Source organism: Podarcis filfolensis (genome assembly GCF_964270895.1).
Source record: "Podarcis filfolensis genome assembly, chromosome: 1".
Lineage (NCBI taxonomy): Eukaryota > Metazoa > Chordata > Lepidosauria > Squamata > Lacertidae > Podarcis > Podarcis filfolensis.
The window spans coordinates 45,098,770-45,117,035 of NC_139604.1; the positions used below are offsets into that span (position 1 = coordinate 45,098,770).

General features: G+C 40.2%; 1 protein-coding gene across 12 annotated transcripts in view; it reads left to right on the plus strand.

Moving 5' to 3' along the window:
- The window catches only part of MYLK (myosin light chain kinase), a 184,216-nt gene that overhangs the window by 44,514 nt on the left and 121,436 nt on the right, over window positions 1–18,266 (plus strand). For 9 of the 12 annotated variants that reach the window (XM_083583789.1, XM_083583792.1, XM_083583779.1 and 6 more), the window contains exon 2: window positions 5,326–5,498. The exons of the other annotated variants lie outside the window; for them this stretch is intronic. In XM_083583789.1, coding sequence (XP_083439915.1) covers window positions 5,334–5,498 — 165 coding nt within the window. In that variant the 5' untranslated portion in view covers window positions 5,326–5,333. The remainder of the gene's footprint in view (window positions 1–5,325; window positions 5,499–18,266) is intronic. 12 annotated transcript variants of the gene reach the window in all.

Genomic DNA, 18,266 nt, shown 5'->3' on the forward strand with positions numbered 1-18,266 from the left:
TATGCGTACAGGCATAATGTACCATCAGTGTTAGAAACTGAAAAATGAAAGCTAGAAGCTAAATGGCACCTTAAATGTAAGTTATGGGCAACCGAGTATCTAAACACACTTTTAATAAAAACAATACAAAGCTGAAAATGAATGAACTGCAGCTAAAATGTTTGTTAATTTTTCACATGGTCTAGTCCACATCTGAAAACTGCAAAACTGCAGCTGGAAATGGGGAACCAGAAAAATGTACTTTCCTTCCAGCAGTGCCAGTTTTATTCTGAAATCTTAGGCATAGTACTGCACCCAGAGCTCAGAAATTGCTTGCATTAATGAAATTCCCTGTAATGAAACGTGCCTAAAACACTGGGAGTTTTGAACATTGTGTAGCATCTGTAGACAACCTTTATCATACCTTCTTGAATTTGTTTAGATGCTGTAGTGATTATAGGTTTATTCCAGTAAGCTTTCCAAACATCATCTTCAAATCCTATGTTCAAATCAGTTTTCCTTACCTGTTGGAGTTTAAACATACCGTCACCATCTATATCAAATACCGAGTAGATAGGGGGTCAGATGCTTTTAAACTAGATTTTCTGAAGCAGTTTACTCTTGGTATTGTTTGTAAGGATTTTCTTTATTTTAAAGGCTACTACCCATGTTACATTTCCCATTTTATGACCCTTCCACATTAGAACTCCAGGTGACCCTACATGGGGTCCCAGCTAAGTTGTTCAGACTGCTTAGCTTAACTATGACTGCAGTATCATGTGCCTTGGACATGCATTAAGAGACTGTGCCCTGGTTTTAGTAACTCTGCTGTAACTACTGCAAATATGAATGTTCTGGACTGGTGATGTACATTTAAAGTTTCCCTTGATAATTGCCGGCTTTAGAACTGTAGGCATTACTTCAGTACAGTGGTACCTCGGGTTAAGTACTTAATTCGTTCCAGAGGTCTGTTCTTAACCTGAAACTGTTCTTAACCTGAAGCACCACTTTAGCTAATGGGGCCTCCTGCTGCTGCCGTGCTGCCGGAGCATGATTTCTGTTCTCATCCTGAAGCAAAGTTCTTAACCCGAGGTACTATTTCTGGGTCAGTGGAGTCTGTAACCTGAAGCGTATGTAACCTGAAGCATATGTAACCCGAGGTACCACTGTAGCACATTTGAATCCCTTATTTGGGATTTCTGACACCTTTTCCCTCACCAAAAGCAGCCATAGCAGAGGAGATCTAACTCTTCCGCCCCATACCATTTTCTTTCTGAAAATAAACCCCTCCCCCAGCTGCTGTTTATATCATTATTAAAATAACATTGATTTTGGCCAGTGAGGAGTAATTGTTCCTGATTTAAGACTACAAAATAGGAATAGTAGGAATAATATCATAGTATAGAACTGTGGGGTCTCTTCAATTAATAAAGAAAACAGATTAGCATTCCTTAAAAAGAAAAGAGGAAGTGGAATACGAGACATGAGGCCTTTGGCAAGTCTCCATCTCACTTTACGTCCGCCGTGACAGATATGCTGTCATGAAAGTGACTGCATTGCATATTTGGGGATGGCTAAACCTTGGAATATGATTTCTTAAGAAAAACAGACTTGGCAGAGTGAAAGACTGGAATATAAGCCTTCTCATGTGAAGTTCCACTCACCCTCTTACTTTAAAATTATGGACATGAGTATGCATTACAGAAGACTCCAGAGTTTCTATCCACTAAAAGACACCTATATGCTGTATTACTGATATTTCATCCATTGAAGGTCCTAGGGTGCTATTCTTATAGGGTGCAGGTAGGCCTATGGATAGGGATGCGGGTGGCGCTGTGGGTTAAACCACAGAGCCTAGGACTTGCCGATTGGAAGGTTGACAGTTTGAATCCCCGCGGCAGGGTGAGCTCCCATTGCTCGGTCCCTGCTCCTGCGAAACTAGCAGTTCAAAAGCACGAAGTTCAAGTAGATAAATAGGTACTGCTCTGGCGGGAAGGTAAACGGTGTTTCCGTGCGCTGCTCTGGTTCGCCAGAAGTGGCTTAGTCATGCTGGCCACATGACCCGGAAGCTGTATGCTGGCTCCCTCGGCCAATAAAGTGAGATTAGCACCACAACCCCAGAGTCGGCTACAACTGGACCTAATAGTCAGTGGTCCCTTTACCTTTGCCTCTAGGCTTATGGATGAAAATATTTTTCTTTCTCAGGTGTGGGTAATACACTGAATTTTTCAGTTAGCAGCTGGTGGGTAGAGGGTAGCAATCTTTTACCTAGATTTCAGAGCACTCATGGAGAACTTGAAAATGGAATCCAGGTGCCTTTATGCATTCCTTCCTGTAAGCCAGATTCTATCCCATTCCGGCATTCCAGCCTTTAGCATGCTTGTCCTCACCCTAGTGTCACCTCTGTAATAACTTAGCATTAACAACCTGTGGTTGTGGAGCCCCTGGCATTCCTCATGACAAAGCATGCGATAGCTTGGATAAAAGCATTGGAGCTATAGTTGTGTGTGTGCACATTCAGATAGGGGGAAACAGAGGCTCTGATTGCTCAGCTGCAAGGTTCTCTAGGTTTTGTGACTGCACAGGGCAGAATAGACTAGGTAATGTTTAGTAATTGTACTGTGACTTTTGAAAACAATTATATGTGTGAAAAAATCAAAGTGGATTGTCTACTTTTCTTGGGACAGTCTCATGAATGGGATCCAACTGTGATCTCAGACTTTTATTTTACTGGAAAAACAAGAAGGGAAATTAATTTCTTGACTTAAGGTCCACATTTTTCCTCCCTGTGAACCAGTGCTTTTGTCCTTTCCCTAATAAATTGATAATTGCCTAGAACTGCACAAAGTTGTTGATGACTATTTTTTGTATTCGTGGCTATTGCCTTATAAATGTCAGCTGATGAGGACAGAGGTGTCACTTGCTGTTTCACATACATTTCTGAAAGTATTGGACATGTAGCATGCCAGAGACCCCCACCTTTTCTTTTAATCGTTACATAAGTCTTGTCCATTAAAAATTCATCACTTACCCTTTTTAATGACGTTGTACAGTACTGAGGAGGGACACGGGTGGCGCTGTGGGTTAAACCACAGAGCCTAGGACTTGCTGATCAGAAGGTTGGCGGTTCAAATCCCCGTGACGGGGTGAGCTCCCGTTGCTCGGTCCCTGCTCCTGCCAACCTAGCAGTTCGAAAGCACATCAAAGTGCAAGTAGATAAATAGGTACCGCTCTAGCGGGAAGGTAAACGGCGTTTCCGTGTGCTGCTCTGGTTCGCCAGAAGTGGCTTAGTCATGCTGGCCACATGACCCAGAAGCTGTCTGCGGACAAACACTGGCTCCCTTGGCCTATAGAACGAGATGAGTGCCGCAACCCCAGAGTCGGTCACGACTGGACCTAATGGTCAGGGGTCCCTTTACCTTTACCTTTTACAGTACTGAGGTAGAAAACATTTTTCAGCTCGAGGTTCCCATTCCCTTGTGGGAAACCTTCAAAGGGCCAAAATTGGATGAAGCAATGAACATAAATGTTAAATTTGTACAGTAAGCTACAGTAATCTGTATACTCTCACACATCTCCTTCTAACTTCTAAGCAAGTAAGCAGGCAGGCAGGCAAGCAAGCAGAGTTATCAAAGTTCAAGGACACATTTGAGTTAGGCAAAAACAGACTGGAACAAGGCAGGGCTTGAGGGGGAGGTGGCCTGGGGAGAGCTCTGAAGGCTTGATAGGCCTCAGGGGCTTGATTTGGCCACCATCCTTGATGTTGACGTTCAGTACACCCGGTCTCACCTGAATAAGGCCACATTCACACACCATATATTTAAAACACTGATATCATTTTAAAAAAGTTATGGTTTCCACCAAAGAATTCTGGGAATTGAAGTTTGTTAATGGTGCTGCAGCCCCTATCCCCCTCACAGAGCTACAGTTCCCTGATTCCTTGTGAAGAGGGAGTGATTGTTAATCCACTCTGAGAATCATGAAAGAAGTTGTTAGAGGCACTTGGGGCAGTGGCCATTACATACCTGAATATAAAAAGAAAGTTCCATTGGTGTGTCTGCTTTGCTGGCATGTAGATATCCGGCTGCTTAGTTACCCAGGTGGCCAAAAAGCTTAATTTGTGTGGTATTGCATGTTTTAAATATTTTAACCTCTGTTTTCCTTTTTAAAAAGAGATTCCTCCTGCTCTTACTGTGGAAGAATCTTCATCAAAAAATTATTTTAGCAGTCGTTCTTCTAGTAGGCCTAGATTCCCCTGCTTGCAAAAGGCAAGAGAGCCTTGAAGTCAGTGCAGGATTTAAGAATTGCATTACTAAAATTTGGAAATAGCTGCTGCAAGACACTTGAGGGACCAACAAGTAGATGCAGGGACTGAATGAGACTGAGAGCAACAAGAATAAAAAGCAAGTCAGAGCAAGGTTCAGTGGGGTCTAGAATTCATATTGTCGACGAGTAGTGCCACAGCAAGGCAAAAGCTGTATTTGATTGTGTGGAGATTTATAAGGGGATTCAGTGGCTGGTATGGGATCACTATGACTTTGACCTAGCAGACATTAAAAATCACAGAGAAAAAATAATCTGCAGCTTTCCAAATGCAGTTGCATAGTTGTTTCTGAAACTCCTTTCCTGATGATTTGCCATCACATTTTGTGAAATCAGTTTGTATAATCAGTGCAAAGAAAAGACACAACTACTGTAGGCATAATTCTAGGCTTTTGGTTCATTTCCCTTCCCCATTGTGAGGCTTGCTGTTGCAAAATTGTTTATAGTACAGTTAATTCTTGTCTGTCCTGTCCTGGAAAAGCCATATAAATGGAGACAGTCCATCTTTAAAACCACACTTTTCGTCTAGACGATTGCATTTATTTATTACTGATGCAAGTAGTTTTCAGGTTGCTGGATTCCCCTCCACCCCTTTCCCATTAAGCTCTTGTGGTTATTATTTCATAGTTGCTTTAGCTTGGTTATTCCTCCAGTTTTTCACACACAAGGAGGGATCAATTATTTTATGTGTTCGGTTTCTTTTTAAAAAAATTCTCATTGTTCTTGCAGCCAAGCGGTTTCCAGAGCAACGGTGTCCTTTTCCTATAGGTTTAATGTCCTCTTATTGGGCATAATCCTGCAAAAGTTGAGCACATTTAATTTGCACTGATTTGGATGAAAGAGATTTAACACTTCAGTGTTCTGAGAAACAATTGCCTGTTTTCAGCTTTCATCCTACTTGCTTCTCCCTCTGAAATAAATAAGACTTGGGTATTTAATTTAATTTTCTCTGTGGTTTGACAGTGTCCCTATAGAAGTAATAACTGGCATTTGTACTTCCTTGTTTTTCATCTGCTTCTAAAGCTCTTAACATGGGGGATGTGAAACTGGTAACGACTACTAGGATCTCCAAAGCCACCTTGACCCTGGACCACTCCTCTCTAAAGTCTCCTGCTCCAACAGAAGCACCAGCGTTTACTTTACCTCCAAGGAATATCCGGGTGCCACTTGGAAGCACGGCCAGGTTTGAAGGAAAGGTAAGGCAAGCTTTCTGGGTGGGTGCTTGGGGCAAAGGGGGACAAGAAAGTATCCCATGTCGAACTCAGGAACATGGAGGGACATGTTCACAGCAGGAAAAAAGTATTCAGCAGGAGTACTATTCACCAGTGTTGTGCACTTGAGAAATTGGAAAACAGCCATTCTGAATTAATCATTTACCTGGCAAGAGCCTTTGGTGCACAATTTCAAATGACCTAAAGGTGTCTCTTCCTTGAATTAAATATATGTGTAAAAAATAGTATGATTGTCTACAATCTGTTATGAGCAGCTCAAAATGAGCCCCACCAGTATGTGAAACAGTAGGCTGTTCACTATATGTTTATGTTTGTATCCCATCCTTCTTCCATTGAGCTCAAGGTGGCATCCACAAATGTGCATTACCTACACCTACAGTATAGTAAGCATTTGAGGTAGGCTAGGCTTAGACAGGGTATTCCTAGCTAGAGTCCAGAGTGATAGCTACTACACTACTGTTTGCCCACATGTGACTGTCAGCTGATTCTAACACTGAGTATTATGCTTTGCATTACTGTTCTTTGGAAATATATGTACCAGCATATTTTGCCATATGAGGGCTTGTCATCATGGGTAATTTACTACTATACAAGTTTCATTCTCTGCTTTTGTAGACTGAAAACATGTCGGTTCAGACAGCGACTGGTCCAGTGTCATCCAGTGAACTTCATGGCTAATCAGAGGCCACCTTAAATTTGTTTTAAAATACCTGTCTGAAACTACTAGCAATGCAGCTTTTCCCACTGATGATATTCCCTATAAAAGTTACACAACCTGTCCATGATATGTAGAGATGGAGTCATTGTTTTACATTTTGGATTTTTTTGTTTCGGTGGGTTTTGCAATCACACCTTTGTATCTGCAATCACACTGTGTATGTGCTGTTCAAAACAACATCTCTTTCAATATTGCAGCAGCAACAACAGAGAAGTTCCTTTTAATAACTGGCTGCGGACCACTTGAATGGGGTATATATTTCAACTAAGAGCTCTAGCTGCATGCATTTCCCCTGGGCTATACTTTGGCAGGTTCTACTGTTAATAAATGTGCCCTGTTTCAGTTTGCCACAGATGCTTCTACACTTGAAGACGAAGAGTGCTTCTACACTTGAAGACTTGAAGACTAGATACTATTCTTTAAAAACAGTATCTATTCCAGAATTATGTTTCAGAAAGTCTGAATAAAATATATTCTAATTTGGGAGGGGGCAATTTCCACCAACGCTTTACTTTTCAAGCAAGCTGCAGCTGTTATTTCCTGCTAAAATACTAGCTCAAACTGTGTTGTATCCAACCAGATCATTGCAGGAGCCCAATGACTTTCACCAGCACAACCTAAATTCCTTTCCTACTCTCTATATGCCCCTATACACCCCCCCCATCAGCTGTAGGAGTTCTCCAACCTGTTCTGCTTTGTGAGTGGAAGTTGTTTCGCTTCTACAATGGCCTATTGGATTCACTCCTCTGATAAGTATGTGGAAATTAGTCCCATTTGACATTAATGGAATGTCTTCCAAATATATTTTTTCCATTTTATTGAATGAAGGTCTGGGGGTTTTCCATATTTACTTTTATTTATTTGATGATTGCTGTTCTTCAGGTAAAACTTCTCAGGGCTGCTAAGAATTTTAAAACAGTAAGTCCATAAAACGCTGGGTTGTATCCAGAGCTGTGCAAATAGAAGGCAAACTCATGCAGTGGATTTTCGTCCTTCCCCCTTCTGCAGCTTCCTGAATTCCCCACAAACACCTCTTCATATGGTTGTGTGGGGAGGGACCTACCAAACATTGTGTCATCCAGTGCTCAAAATGGGAGGGGGAAATTACTTAAAATGGGGGGGGGGTTTCCCACTAGCTCCATTGTTTGGTAGCCCTTGCTAACTCTTGAGCAAGGTTAGATATCTTTGACTACTTAAAGTGGTCTAATAATGCTTCAAATGTATAATGCAGATGGGATCTGCAGTAACAGATCAGCACAAAGGCTTCAAGCCCAGATCTTTGCTTGCTCTATTGGATTTCTGTTTATGTGGATAATTTTTTTAAAAAACATAACTTGCTCTCTGTATGCTATTTGCTTACTCTGCCTGTATGGAAAGACCAGGTGTGACTATGTCTAAGGTGGGATTTTGACTTGGGATTGCCACATTTGACCAAGTTTGTTTTTAATTTGATTGATAGCATTTACTGAAGTGTAGCTGTTACGGTACCTATAGCTATATAAAGTTTTCTATCAGAAAAATAAGGAGCAGATGCTTTGATGGATGGTTACTGATACTTGGCTTAATCACACAATATAAATATTAAACTCTACTTGGGCTAAAACAAAAATGGCTAGACAGGAGATTTTCTTCAAAGAACTCTTCCGTACTGGAATTTATGTTATCAGAAAGAACAAACATTTTGAGACTCCAAGGCAGGATATAAAGTTGATATTGTAAAGATCTTATATTCTCATTTTAAAAAACCTGATAAAAATCCCACAGAATCAGATCTCTGTTATTTTTCCCAGTGTACAGTATATGACAAAATAATTTGCATGGAAGCAGAACTTGAAAGAGTAGAAAAATGCACAAGTTAAAGAAAGTGACCTCATAAATCCAGGGCAACTGAAGTAGAGGTGAAGAACAAAATACTGTGTATCTTTTTAAAAAAAGCAAAAACCTACAATCTTTCTGATAACATGGGTAGTTTCTTTTTAAAGCAAGATGTGTAGTGTGTCTTTTCTTCATTAAGAAATTTCTCTATGAATTTACTAACAATAAAAAGAAATGTTTTGTGTTATTCCATGTAGAACATGATGTTGTCTCTCCCTAAATCCTGGCCCCTGGGGGGGGGGAGTTATTGTTTTCATTTGTTACTATGTTATTTTTGTGTTTCTATATTGTAAACCGTCCTGTGATCCTAGGATGAAGGGCGGTATAGAAATTTAATAAATAATAATAATATGCTTCTGAGCTCTTTGTAACTGTGCAGAATAAGGCTCATGCATGTAATGCTAAACCACAGTTTAGTGTTACATGCAAATTAGATCAGTGCATATGAAAGCGCAAAAATGACCTCCACAAGAGACACAAGGTTTTTAGCTATGGCCTGTCTGCTTCCTTGATATTGGGAAATTCTTATTGCTGATATTTTAGATGACAGAACCATGGTAAGTTGCCTTATGGAAGTCCAGTACAGTGGTACCTTGGTTTACGAACTTAAACCGTTCCGGAAGTCCGTTCTTAAACCAAAGCGTTCTTAAACCAAGGTGTGCTTTCCCATAGCAACGGGGGACTCAGTTTACAAATGGAAAACACTCAACAGGAAGCGGAACATGTTCTGCTTCCAAGGCAAAGTTCACGAACCAAAACACCTACTTCCGGGTTTGCAGCGTTCTTAATCCAAGTTGTTCCTAAACTAAGCTGTTCTTAAACCAAGGTACCAACTGTATCATTTTCTTTCAACTACTGTTGTCAGTAATAGGTTTGGCTTTATAGAAGCAGAAATAAGAAAGGAGCATTACATGTAGGGATGCCAGCTAGCCACTGTTTTATTGGTCCTGCTACCTCACAATGACGGGTACTTTTTAAAAGGACTGGTTGCAGACATCTCAAAAAAAATATTTTTTTTTAAATCCTGACTGCTTGCTTCTAGCTTTGAGTGGGCAGCAGACCAATGCCCAATAGAAATTACAACTCTAGTGGATTTTTAAAAGGTTACTGTATAGACAATGTGCATTCTGTCCAAGGATAGAGAAATGTAAACCTTGTAGTTTCAAGGGACGCGGGTGGCGCTGTGGGTAAAACCTCAGTGCCTAGGGCTTGCCGATCGTATGGTCGGCGGTTCGAATCCCCGCGGCGGGGTGAGCTCCCGTCGTTCGGTCCCAGCTCCTGCCCACCTAGCAGTTCGAAAGCACTCTTAAGTGCAAGTAGATAAATAGGGACCGCTTTATAGTGGGAAGGTAAACGGCGTTTCCGTGTGCTGCGCTGGTGCTGGCTCGCCAGCTGCAGCTTCGTCACGCTGGCCACGTGACCTGGAAGTGTCTTCGGACGGCGCCGGCTCACGGCCTCTAGAGCGAGATGAGCACGCAACCCTAGAGTCGGACACGACTGGCCCATATGGGCAGGGGTACCTTTACCTTTTACCTAGTTTCAAGGGAAGTACTGCAAAAAAAAAAGCCAAGAAAATGACCACTAGTCCATAGGGTCTAGAAGCGAGAGCTGGGTGTGATACTCTGACTATATTCCAGGTAAAGCATTTTAGAAGAGTCTTTAAATCAGCAGAAGAAAGTGTGTGTGTGTGTGTGTGTGTGTGTGTGTGTGTGTGTGTGTGTGTAATATCGCTTTAGAATGGGCCTGTGGAAAGGCACCATTCTTTAGAATTTACAAGTGCAGCCTGCTACAAAGTTTTCTATTTTCTCTTAATGATCAATTGGTGTTCTGTTCCCAGTCATCACCACTTGGCGAAGTAAGATCACTATTAGAACTGAGATCACTATTAGCTATTTTTCCTAAAGGTTTTTGTACTTTTGAAAACCTTGATGTGCCCTGAAGCTTGACGGTACCTTCTTCTTGCTTGTAGGTTGTGTTTTGTTGGCTACACAAACAACGGCACACGCAGCTGAACATTGGAAATAGAGGCATGCTGATCTATGTTTGTGCTCTCTGGCATGGCTGATAGCTTTAACTCCCTCTAAATCAGTAGGCTGTTGAGAACTTGATGCTAACCAGAACAAAGCTATCTTTGCAATACAGGCATTCTTTTGAAGTGTATCAGGAAATGGGAAACCTTACACTGCTCTGAACCTGTGCCTGATATTACGGCTGCATGTTGTCTTTGCCATGTCTCAGGAGAAAGACAGCAGCCTGGCTGTATGAGGAGGTATGAAGATGATGAACATGGTTCTTTTTCCAGTCTAAAATTCATTTGGCATTCATTTATTTATTAGTTTGCTTAGTTTAATTATAATTTTCTGGAGAGGGGGTACTTTAAGGAACCATTGTCTCATTTATGCAACTGTGAGACGTTTTTGATTCCTGCATAGGAACAACAGAAAAATTCTAATGAGTACGAAATCTGGTATATAGCCCTTGCTGTCAAATAATTAGTGTTTCTGTCTGGGCTGCACAAATGCAAAAAGCTGGGTTACCAGACCCACTAGTAAACGATTTTTCAGTGCACTTAAAACATACTGCAATCCTCACCTTAATGTTCTTATAGGACACCAACAGATGTTGTAAGAGAACCAGTATTATGGCACAGGCTTATAGCAGGCCCACTATAGGGACCCACTAAGCACTTTGAGAGAAGACATGCTTCAGCTGTGCTTTAAATGCAACCTGTGTACAACAGCAGTTCCCAAACTTTTAAAGTCACAGAGTTGTTAGTTGATATTTTATCATATAGCAAAATTTTGATCCAAACTTATTTTTCCCCATTGAAAGTCATTAAAAATGGAAGTTAAATATTATTTTCTCAAAACACTAGTGTTGCACATACATATCTTTGGCATAAGGACAATATTTTCTCCTAGCACCTACATAGGCACTGAACCGAATGACAGTAGTATTGATGATGGAGGGTACTTTTAAGCATTTGGGCATGTTAAACATCAAGTTTCACTTCATTCAAAATGCTACTTTCCCCACTAATTTCAGAGAAATAAGGAACTTACTTAACTACGTAAACAAAAACAATAACAAAAAACATAGAGTAAGGCAAAACATTTGAGAACGAATTCAAAGCAGGTATTGTAAATCAACAATATGTTACATATGCTAATTAGAACTTTTTTTTACAGTTGCAAAACCAAAAATGTCACTTGGCATTGAAAAAGAACGATAAAGCATAGCTTGGGAACTTAGATTCTAATGAGAGGTATGGGACTGTTTTGATTTGCACAATGTGGCTATCACTGGTTAAATTTGGGACAGCTGCAACCAAATATCTGGCTCTGCATTGAGGCGTGATCTGTAGTTTGTTTTAGTAGCTACATAGGCAGAGAACCCTGATTGTACAATAACAGCCCCTCTTTGGACGACTCATCAATATGCACCCTCATTGGTTGTGATGCAGCAGGAGGCTATGAGGTGCATAACTTCAGTGATGCCACCCTGCCTGTGGAATACTCTCCCTAGAGAGGCTCATTGGTGTGAATCTTGCTGTTATTTGGTTCCAGGCAAAGGCCTATTTATTTCCCTAGGTCTTTTATTATGTCTTAGCTTTAAGTCGTTTTTATGCACTGCAAATGCTGTATACATGCTTTTATTGTTGTAAAACATTACCTTTCTGGTTTTGAGCCACCCTGAGAGTTGCCTGTAAATACCCTGGGTTGCCTGTAAATACTAAATTGCCTGTAAATACTAAATTGCCAACCTCACGTCACAGACTAAGAGATGACAGCTTATCAAAAGCCACCAGCAGAGTCCATGGCAAGATGAGATTTAACTGGGGAAACCTTCGGTTCTTGCAGCAGTCTTAGCCACCATGTTACACTAGGAGCTCAAGATCTTTATGCCTACTGAAGAACTTCGTAGAGCTTGACATCTTGCAAAATTTATTTGATCTTTAGTAAAGATATGTTTTTAATTTAAACCTAACAACATTTCAACAGGGACATTGTGATTAAACTATCCATTCCAAAAAGGGACAGAAGAACCCCAATTTTACAGCATAACACAACAGCTTATTAGTTTCTTTCTTGAGTTGCTTCTGGTGATATTTTTTTAAATTTTTTGTCCTAGTGGGTTTTGCAACACAAACCTGCTGTTGTTCTTCAATAATCTCTCTTCCTGTGCCAGAGGCTTTTCCTGAAATGAATACTTGAGCATATCATAATTTTCCGGACAGATTCCTGAACTGATTTGATAAGCACTGAAAGTAGTTCCTGGATTATTTGCTGTGCTGATGCTTGGAAATAGCTTGTACTGAAGGACCTAACCTGTAAACATTCTTTTAGAAATTTCATAGAAAATATGTGTGGAAAATTGCAGGTGCCCTGGGCAGCTCCTCAAGTTTCACTTGGAACTAATGCTATTTTATTTCACAAATTTAAATATGTCATGAGATAGTGCAGGCATGCAATTTTTGTCATCCACATTTAAGCATTATAAATTTCTAATGCCTGGTATATATTCTCCAATAATTCTCCAATAATTCACTTCTCTGAATGGGCAAAGGATTCCAATGTGCGTTCCCATAGACAATTGACATAGCTAGTCAACAACTCTCATGACCTGGTATTACGTGATGTTGCACACCAGTTTGCACAATTGCTTTTTAATGGGGGCGAATCCAGCAGCTAGCTGGAAACACAAAGTGGGAAATGCTGCAGATATATAGGCACAGATTTTGCTCAGCCCTACTTTCTTTTCAGGGTTGGTCAAAGGAGGGTATAAAAGTTCCACCTGTTCAAAGGATTGCATAAATAAATGACATACTGCCGAGAGCTCTGTAATGCTTAAAAAGGAAGATAGATGTTGCCTGCAGCGCAATGCTTTATCATGACAGTTTACCAAAAAGTAACCTTTTGCTATAATTCCGTCTGAGACTTCTGCTAAAAACACAAAAGAGCATTTTTTAATGTCTTGCATCTATGTGTCCATTATGAAGAAATGCATTTCCCTCCAACAACCTTCTTGCAACTCAATTCTGAAAAATCTGGTATTCTGAAGGGACACAATTCTGTGATAAAGACCAAGCAAGCCCTATTTGGGAGCGATCCTATACACCTTTGGAAAAAATAGGATTTCTCTATTTGCCTTCTGTTTCAGGAAATTGAAACTTTTTGCCCTTCCATATAAAATAAAGTGTTTTTAATTTGTAGGGCACAATTGTATGAGAAATATTTTTAAAGTGGTACCTGAGTGCTTTAATATCTAAAACTGCACCTCTCTCAAGTGGAGTGTCATGAGTTGTCTTACATCAGTAGTGACATTGAACAGCAAGATTTATTTCTTTTATCAGATTTGTACCCTATTTTTCCAGCAAGCAGACAAGTTGACGTGCCTGGGGAGAGTATCTCATTTTAACTTCATTATAGCCTGTGAGGTAAGTTAGGTTGCGGTTATGGTGACTTGCCCAAGATTACCCAGTGAGCTTCATGACAAAGCAGGCATTTGATCCTAGATCTTCCTGGTTCAGTAAACAAACTTGGCTCACCTATCTAATCACAACATTAGTTGTATTAGATGGACAGGGAATTAGACATTCAACCACAAGTTGCAGCAGAGGTATAACCAGGAAAGGAGAGGCGTGTGTTCCTTGAAGTTGAAGGATTGCAAGTGTGCAATCTTTACAGTTAACCTCTGTACAAATTCTCAGATCTTCTTTGTTCCATATGCAGGTTTAGGGTTACATGCGTATGCCTTAAATTGGCACTGACACATTGGTGGTATGCAAGTGCAGGTGAAACGTTTGCACAATTAAGGACTAAAGTTGAATATTTTTCTATCTCAAGGTGTTCCAGCCTAATCTCTAAATATACATAGTGGAAGCTTAGTTAGCTACACCGCAACATCTTGATGTTGCTATCCTTATTTGAGAGTAATTCAGCATTGCAATATGGTGATCTTTCCATCAGGTCAAGCATTTGGGTTTGCCAAATGGAACCATCCCTCCTCTCCTCCCCCTGTGTGCTGCTCTTGGGGTTCTCTGGAACCACCCAATATAATTTTCCGCAGAAGGAAACGGGAAGACAGTTGTGCAAACAGACGTCCTGGGGCAGGGCTTCTGATGGGACTCATTAGTGGAATCCCACACATCTATTCATGCATATTCATTCCAGTTTTGCTAAAAAGCACTTATGTAATACTATATATTTAGTTGAGTCAATATATCACATCTGACTCCTACTTGCATGCGGTGATGACACATGACTTTGGGCCCTGAAACCATTGGGTGCATCCTCCTCTGGGGCAAAGCCCAGACAAGCATTGTGGCCAATGTATTGTATTTTTATTGTATTTGTATGCAACCAATTGCCATCTGTTGTAATTATGAAGATAGCTGACTGTAAAGCAGCCAGGGAAGGAAAGTTGGAGGAAGTAGGAAGTAGAAAATTTAAGTGTGGAGGAAGGAGTGGCCAAGGCGAATGCATCTGTGGTAGGGTCAGCTGCTGAGCCAAGTAAAGAAGGCAAGAAAAGAAAGGTTAGAAGTGATGAAAGCCTAAGGAAGGTGTTGGATGAGATAATGTTGGCAGTGGAAAGTGGGATTGTGTACCTGGAAGACAATATAGAGAACAATGCAGCAAAGCTAATTGTGAACAGGAGAAGGATGTCAGAACTAGCACTTGCTTGGAGACTTGAGCTTTGCTGATCATCATAGCTATGTTTTTTTGTACGTACTTACCATTTGTTAAGAATCTCTTTCTAATTGCTGTATAATATAAGAGAATCTGGATTACACCAATTCCAAATCTCCAGCTAACTCCATTGTAATAATGAACCTCTGCATACATCTTCCGGAACATTTTTGCTATCTCCTTTATTTGCAAGGACAGAAAAGTACTATAGTTCTAAAAAGTCATTTTGTCTTAGGACAAACAATTCAAAGCATGTGCACTTTAAACAGAATACTGAAATAGATGTTTTTGCTGTGTTCAGATTAATGTGCCATGGTGACTAATGGTAGAATCAACTTCTGTGCAAGAGCCCTACCAGTTTCTTGTAAGGAAACCTGGAAAACAATAAGATGATTGTCAACAATATGATTTGCAGCTGCTGTCTGCTTTTCTGCTAACAGACCATGTCTTTTGTAGATAGCTCATAAATACTTCACTGTTGGGAGTACTATAAATGTTGGCTTAGTTGGAGCTTCTCCACTCATCCTTGGAGTAATTTTTGTATTTATTGGAAAAGCCACAGCTTCCACAGTGGTGGTTCATTGCTTTGGCTTCAGGGGCTTTCCAAATGGACCTATTTTTCCTCTGCTGTTGCCATTCTCCTGCATTTTGTCAGTTCATTCATCTGTTACCTTGGTTAATGATGTGGAGTTTCTGTTACTTTATATGAGACGAGAGTGAAAAGCCATGAGGTGAGAGCATAGGATGTTCCCTTCACATTAAGTTACTTGAATAAGGTACTGCAGTAGATGAGCCAGGTAAAATAGAGCACAGGGGGACCAGTAATTAAGATTGTAAAAATCATTTGAGGCTATCCTAGAGAGTTTGTCTTGACTCTGTTTCCTGCAGACTCCCTGTGGGTAGACTAAGGTTTTTAGCAGAGGGCTTTTCTGGGTAATGCATTGTCCCTAAGCATATTTCAAAGCAATTATGTTTTGATAAGTACACAAATTGTGACCTGGCCTGACTAGCCTTCCTGATTGCCATTGAAGGCTATGGTTTTGGTCCTATTGTGTGATCAGGCCGGGAGGAACAAGAGGCAGAGCCTTCTTGATGGCTGATTTTCCTTCCTTTGAAAATCTGTTGCATTTCCTCTTTGTTTTTAGATGGTGGTTGAAAACTTTTTAAAATATATGATCTGTGGGTTTAAAAAAAAAATACTTAAGGCCCATGGTTTTAAAATCTAAATTGTTAAAAATAATTGTTTATGAGTTATGGTTGAGATGAAATGCCCTCCTACTTTGCTGCTCCTCCTGTGGGCGGTGAAATGGGAGACATCCCTCTACAAACAGCTGCCATTTGTTCCTCTAAAGTTTCATCAGGGTGACACTACATGATGATGTGGTGTTTCTGTTAGAAAGATTTCTGTGTACCCATGTCATCATTCAGGGGCTGGGTGGGTTGGGTGAGATAGTGGCTGCCAGGAAGAGTTGTGGTGGCAAAGGTATGCCTCCTGAGCATGTTCTTTCTGGTTTCAGACAAGCAACCCCTAAACATGGGTGTTCCAAATAGCCATTGTGGCTAATAAATCTGTTTTCCATGAATGTTACTAGCCTATGGACTCATTACCTAAAATAGATGGATAAATCAGTGCAGCAAAATTTACTTCCATTTGCGATGAAAGGGAAACAGAGCTAAGAGTTCCATGGGATGAAGTCCTAAAGCACACAGTTAAAGATGAGGTAGAGTCAGGCTACTTAGATACAGTGTTGACTAATAATTCAATAATGTTCTGATTTTGAGGGATTTTGTTAAAGACATTGCTGAAATTTTTCCTCTGCTACTTTGGATTGCTTGGGGGAAGATCTCAGTAGTGGCATTCTTCAAATGTGAACTCCCAAAGCAGTGATTTATTAGCACTGCTTACATATGGAATAAGAAACTTAAGCAATGCCAGATGTTGAGACAAAATATGACAGCTTATGCTGCAAGCTGAAGCATGCATTTGATCCTCTCTCTTTCAATGCATGGATGATTTTGAATGAGATAGAGTTAATTCCCCTTTTGAGTTGAATGATGATGTTAATCTAAGCCATCTAGGATTCTAGACCAGGGATTGTTAAGCACTGGAAGCCATGTTAGAACATAGGTAAATAGCCCTTTACCATATTTTGTTGCTATCAAGCATGCCATGGTTTTATTGTGTGCCATTTCTGGTGTCATATTGAATCTGGAATTTGATTGAAAACTTTAATGGATACTTAAGACTCGTTGATGACAGTGTGTGTTTGCAATAATTTGTGTGGTTTCCAAACATTGAGCAATGAACATAAATATTGAATGAAGACATTTATTATTTTGTAAGAAGAGTCTTAGGTGTTACTAGTTTCAATTGGGCAAGATTTCAGATTCATGGGTTAAGGTAGGAAATCCCAAGAACTGAAAACCACAATAGGTTAGAGGCAATTCATGTGGCATCTGGGACACCGCCTCTAAAGATTAACTTTATATCCATGGTAGATTTCTTTATTTATCATTATTAATATGTAGCTTCATAAAAAATATAAGCAGCTTACACAAAATGATACAAGATATTCGTTAAAATGCCAATAAAAGCAGACCTTAAAAGGGTTGACAACTGAATTTTTTAGTGTAACCATGTGATAATAAAGTCAGCACTGCAAGCAAGACAAAAACTCTCATGCACTGGGGGATATATATTTTGTAAACCTTTGCAAACTCGTTCTTGATTAGAGCTTGAGAAGGGTCATAAAAAGGATCATGGTGTTCAGAATGGAAGAAACTCACCTTCTTATGACATTGCATGTTGTACTGGTAATGGTACAGCATGTCTTGTTACTCTTCATTGGGCTTCTGAGCAGAAATTTACTGCAGGAGTTCAAGGTCTATGTCATTTAAATAGGTCTTGAAATATTGTAACTAGCTTATATGTGTTTAGCCTACTTCTGGTTTCAGGTTAGACCAGAAACAGTTTGTTGTTTGGATATGGGTTGAAAACCTATCAAGATTCTTCCATTATCTGAAGTCTGTACAAACCAAGGCATTGATTCTGTCATTTATTGAAGAGGAAAGAACAGTTACAAAATATTCAGAGAAAGCCCCAGTAGCTTTTTGAGGGGACTTTTTAATGTTCTGTGGAACTTTCACTCAAGTTTACAATGCTCACTGAATTCAGGGCCAATTCAGACATTACGTGGCTGGCTGGATGTTCTACATATCTACAATTTGTTTCCTACTGAACACCTTAATACCAAAAAGGATATGAGTATTTGTAAACCTATTAATATTACAGTGGTACCTCAGGTTAAGTACTTAATTTGTTCCGGAGGTCCGTTCTTAACCTGAAGCACCACTAATGGGGCCTGCTGCTGCCGCCGTGCCACCGAAGCCCGATTTCTGTTCTCATCCTGAAGCAAAGTTCTTGACCTGAAGCACTATTTCTGGGTTATT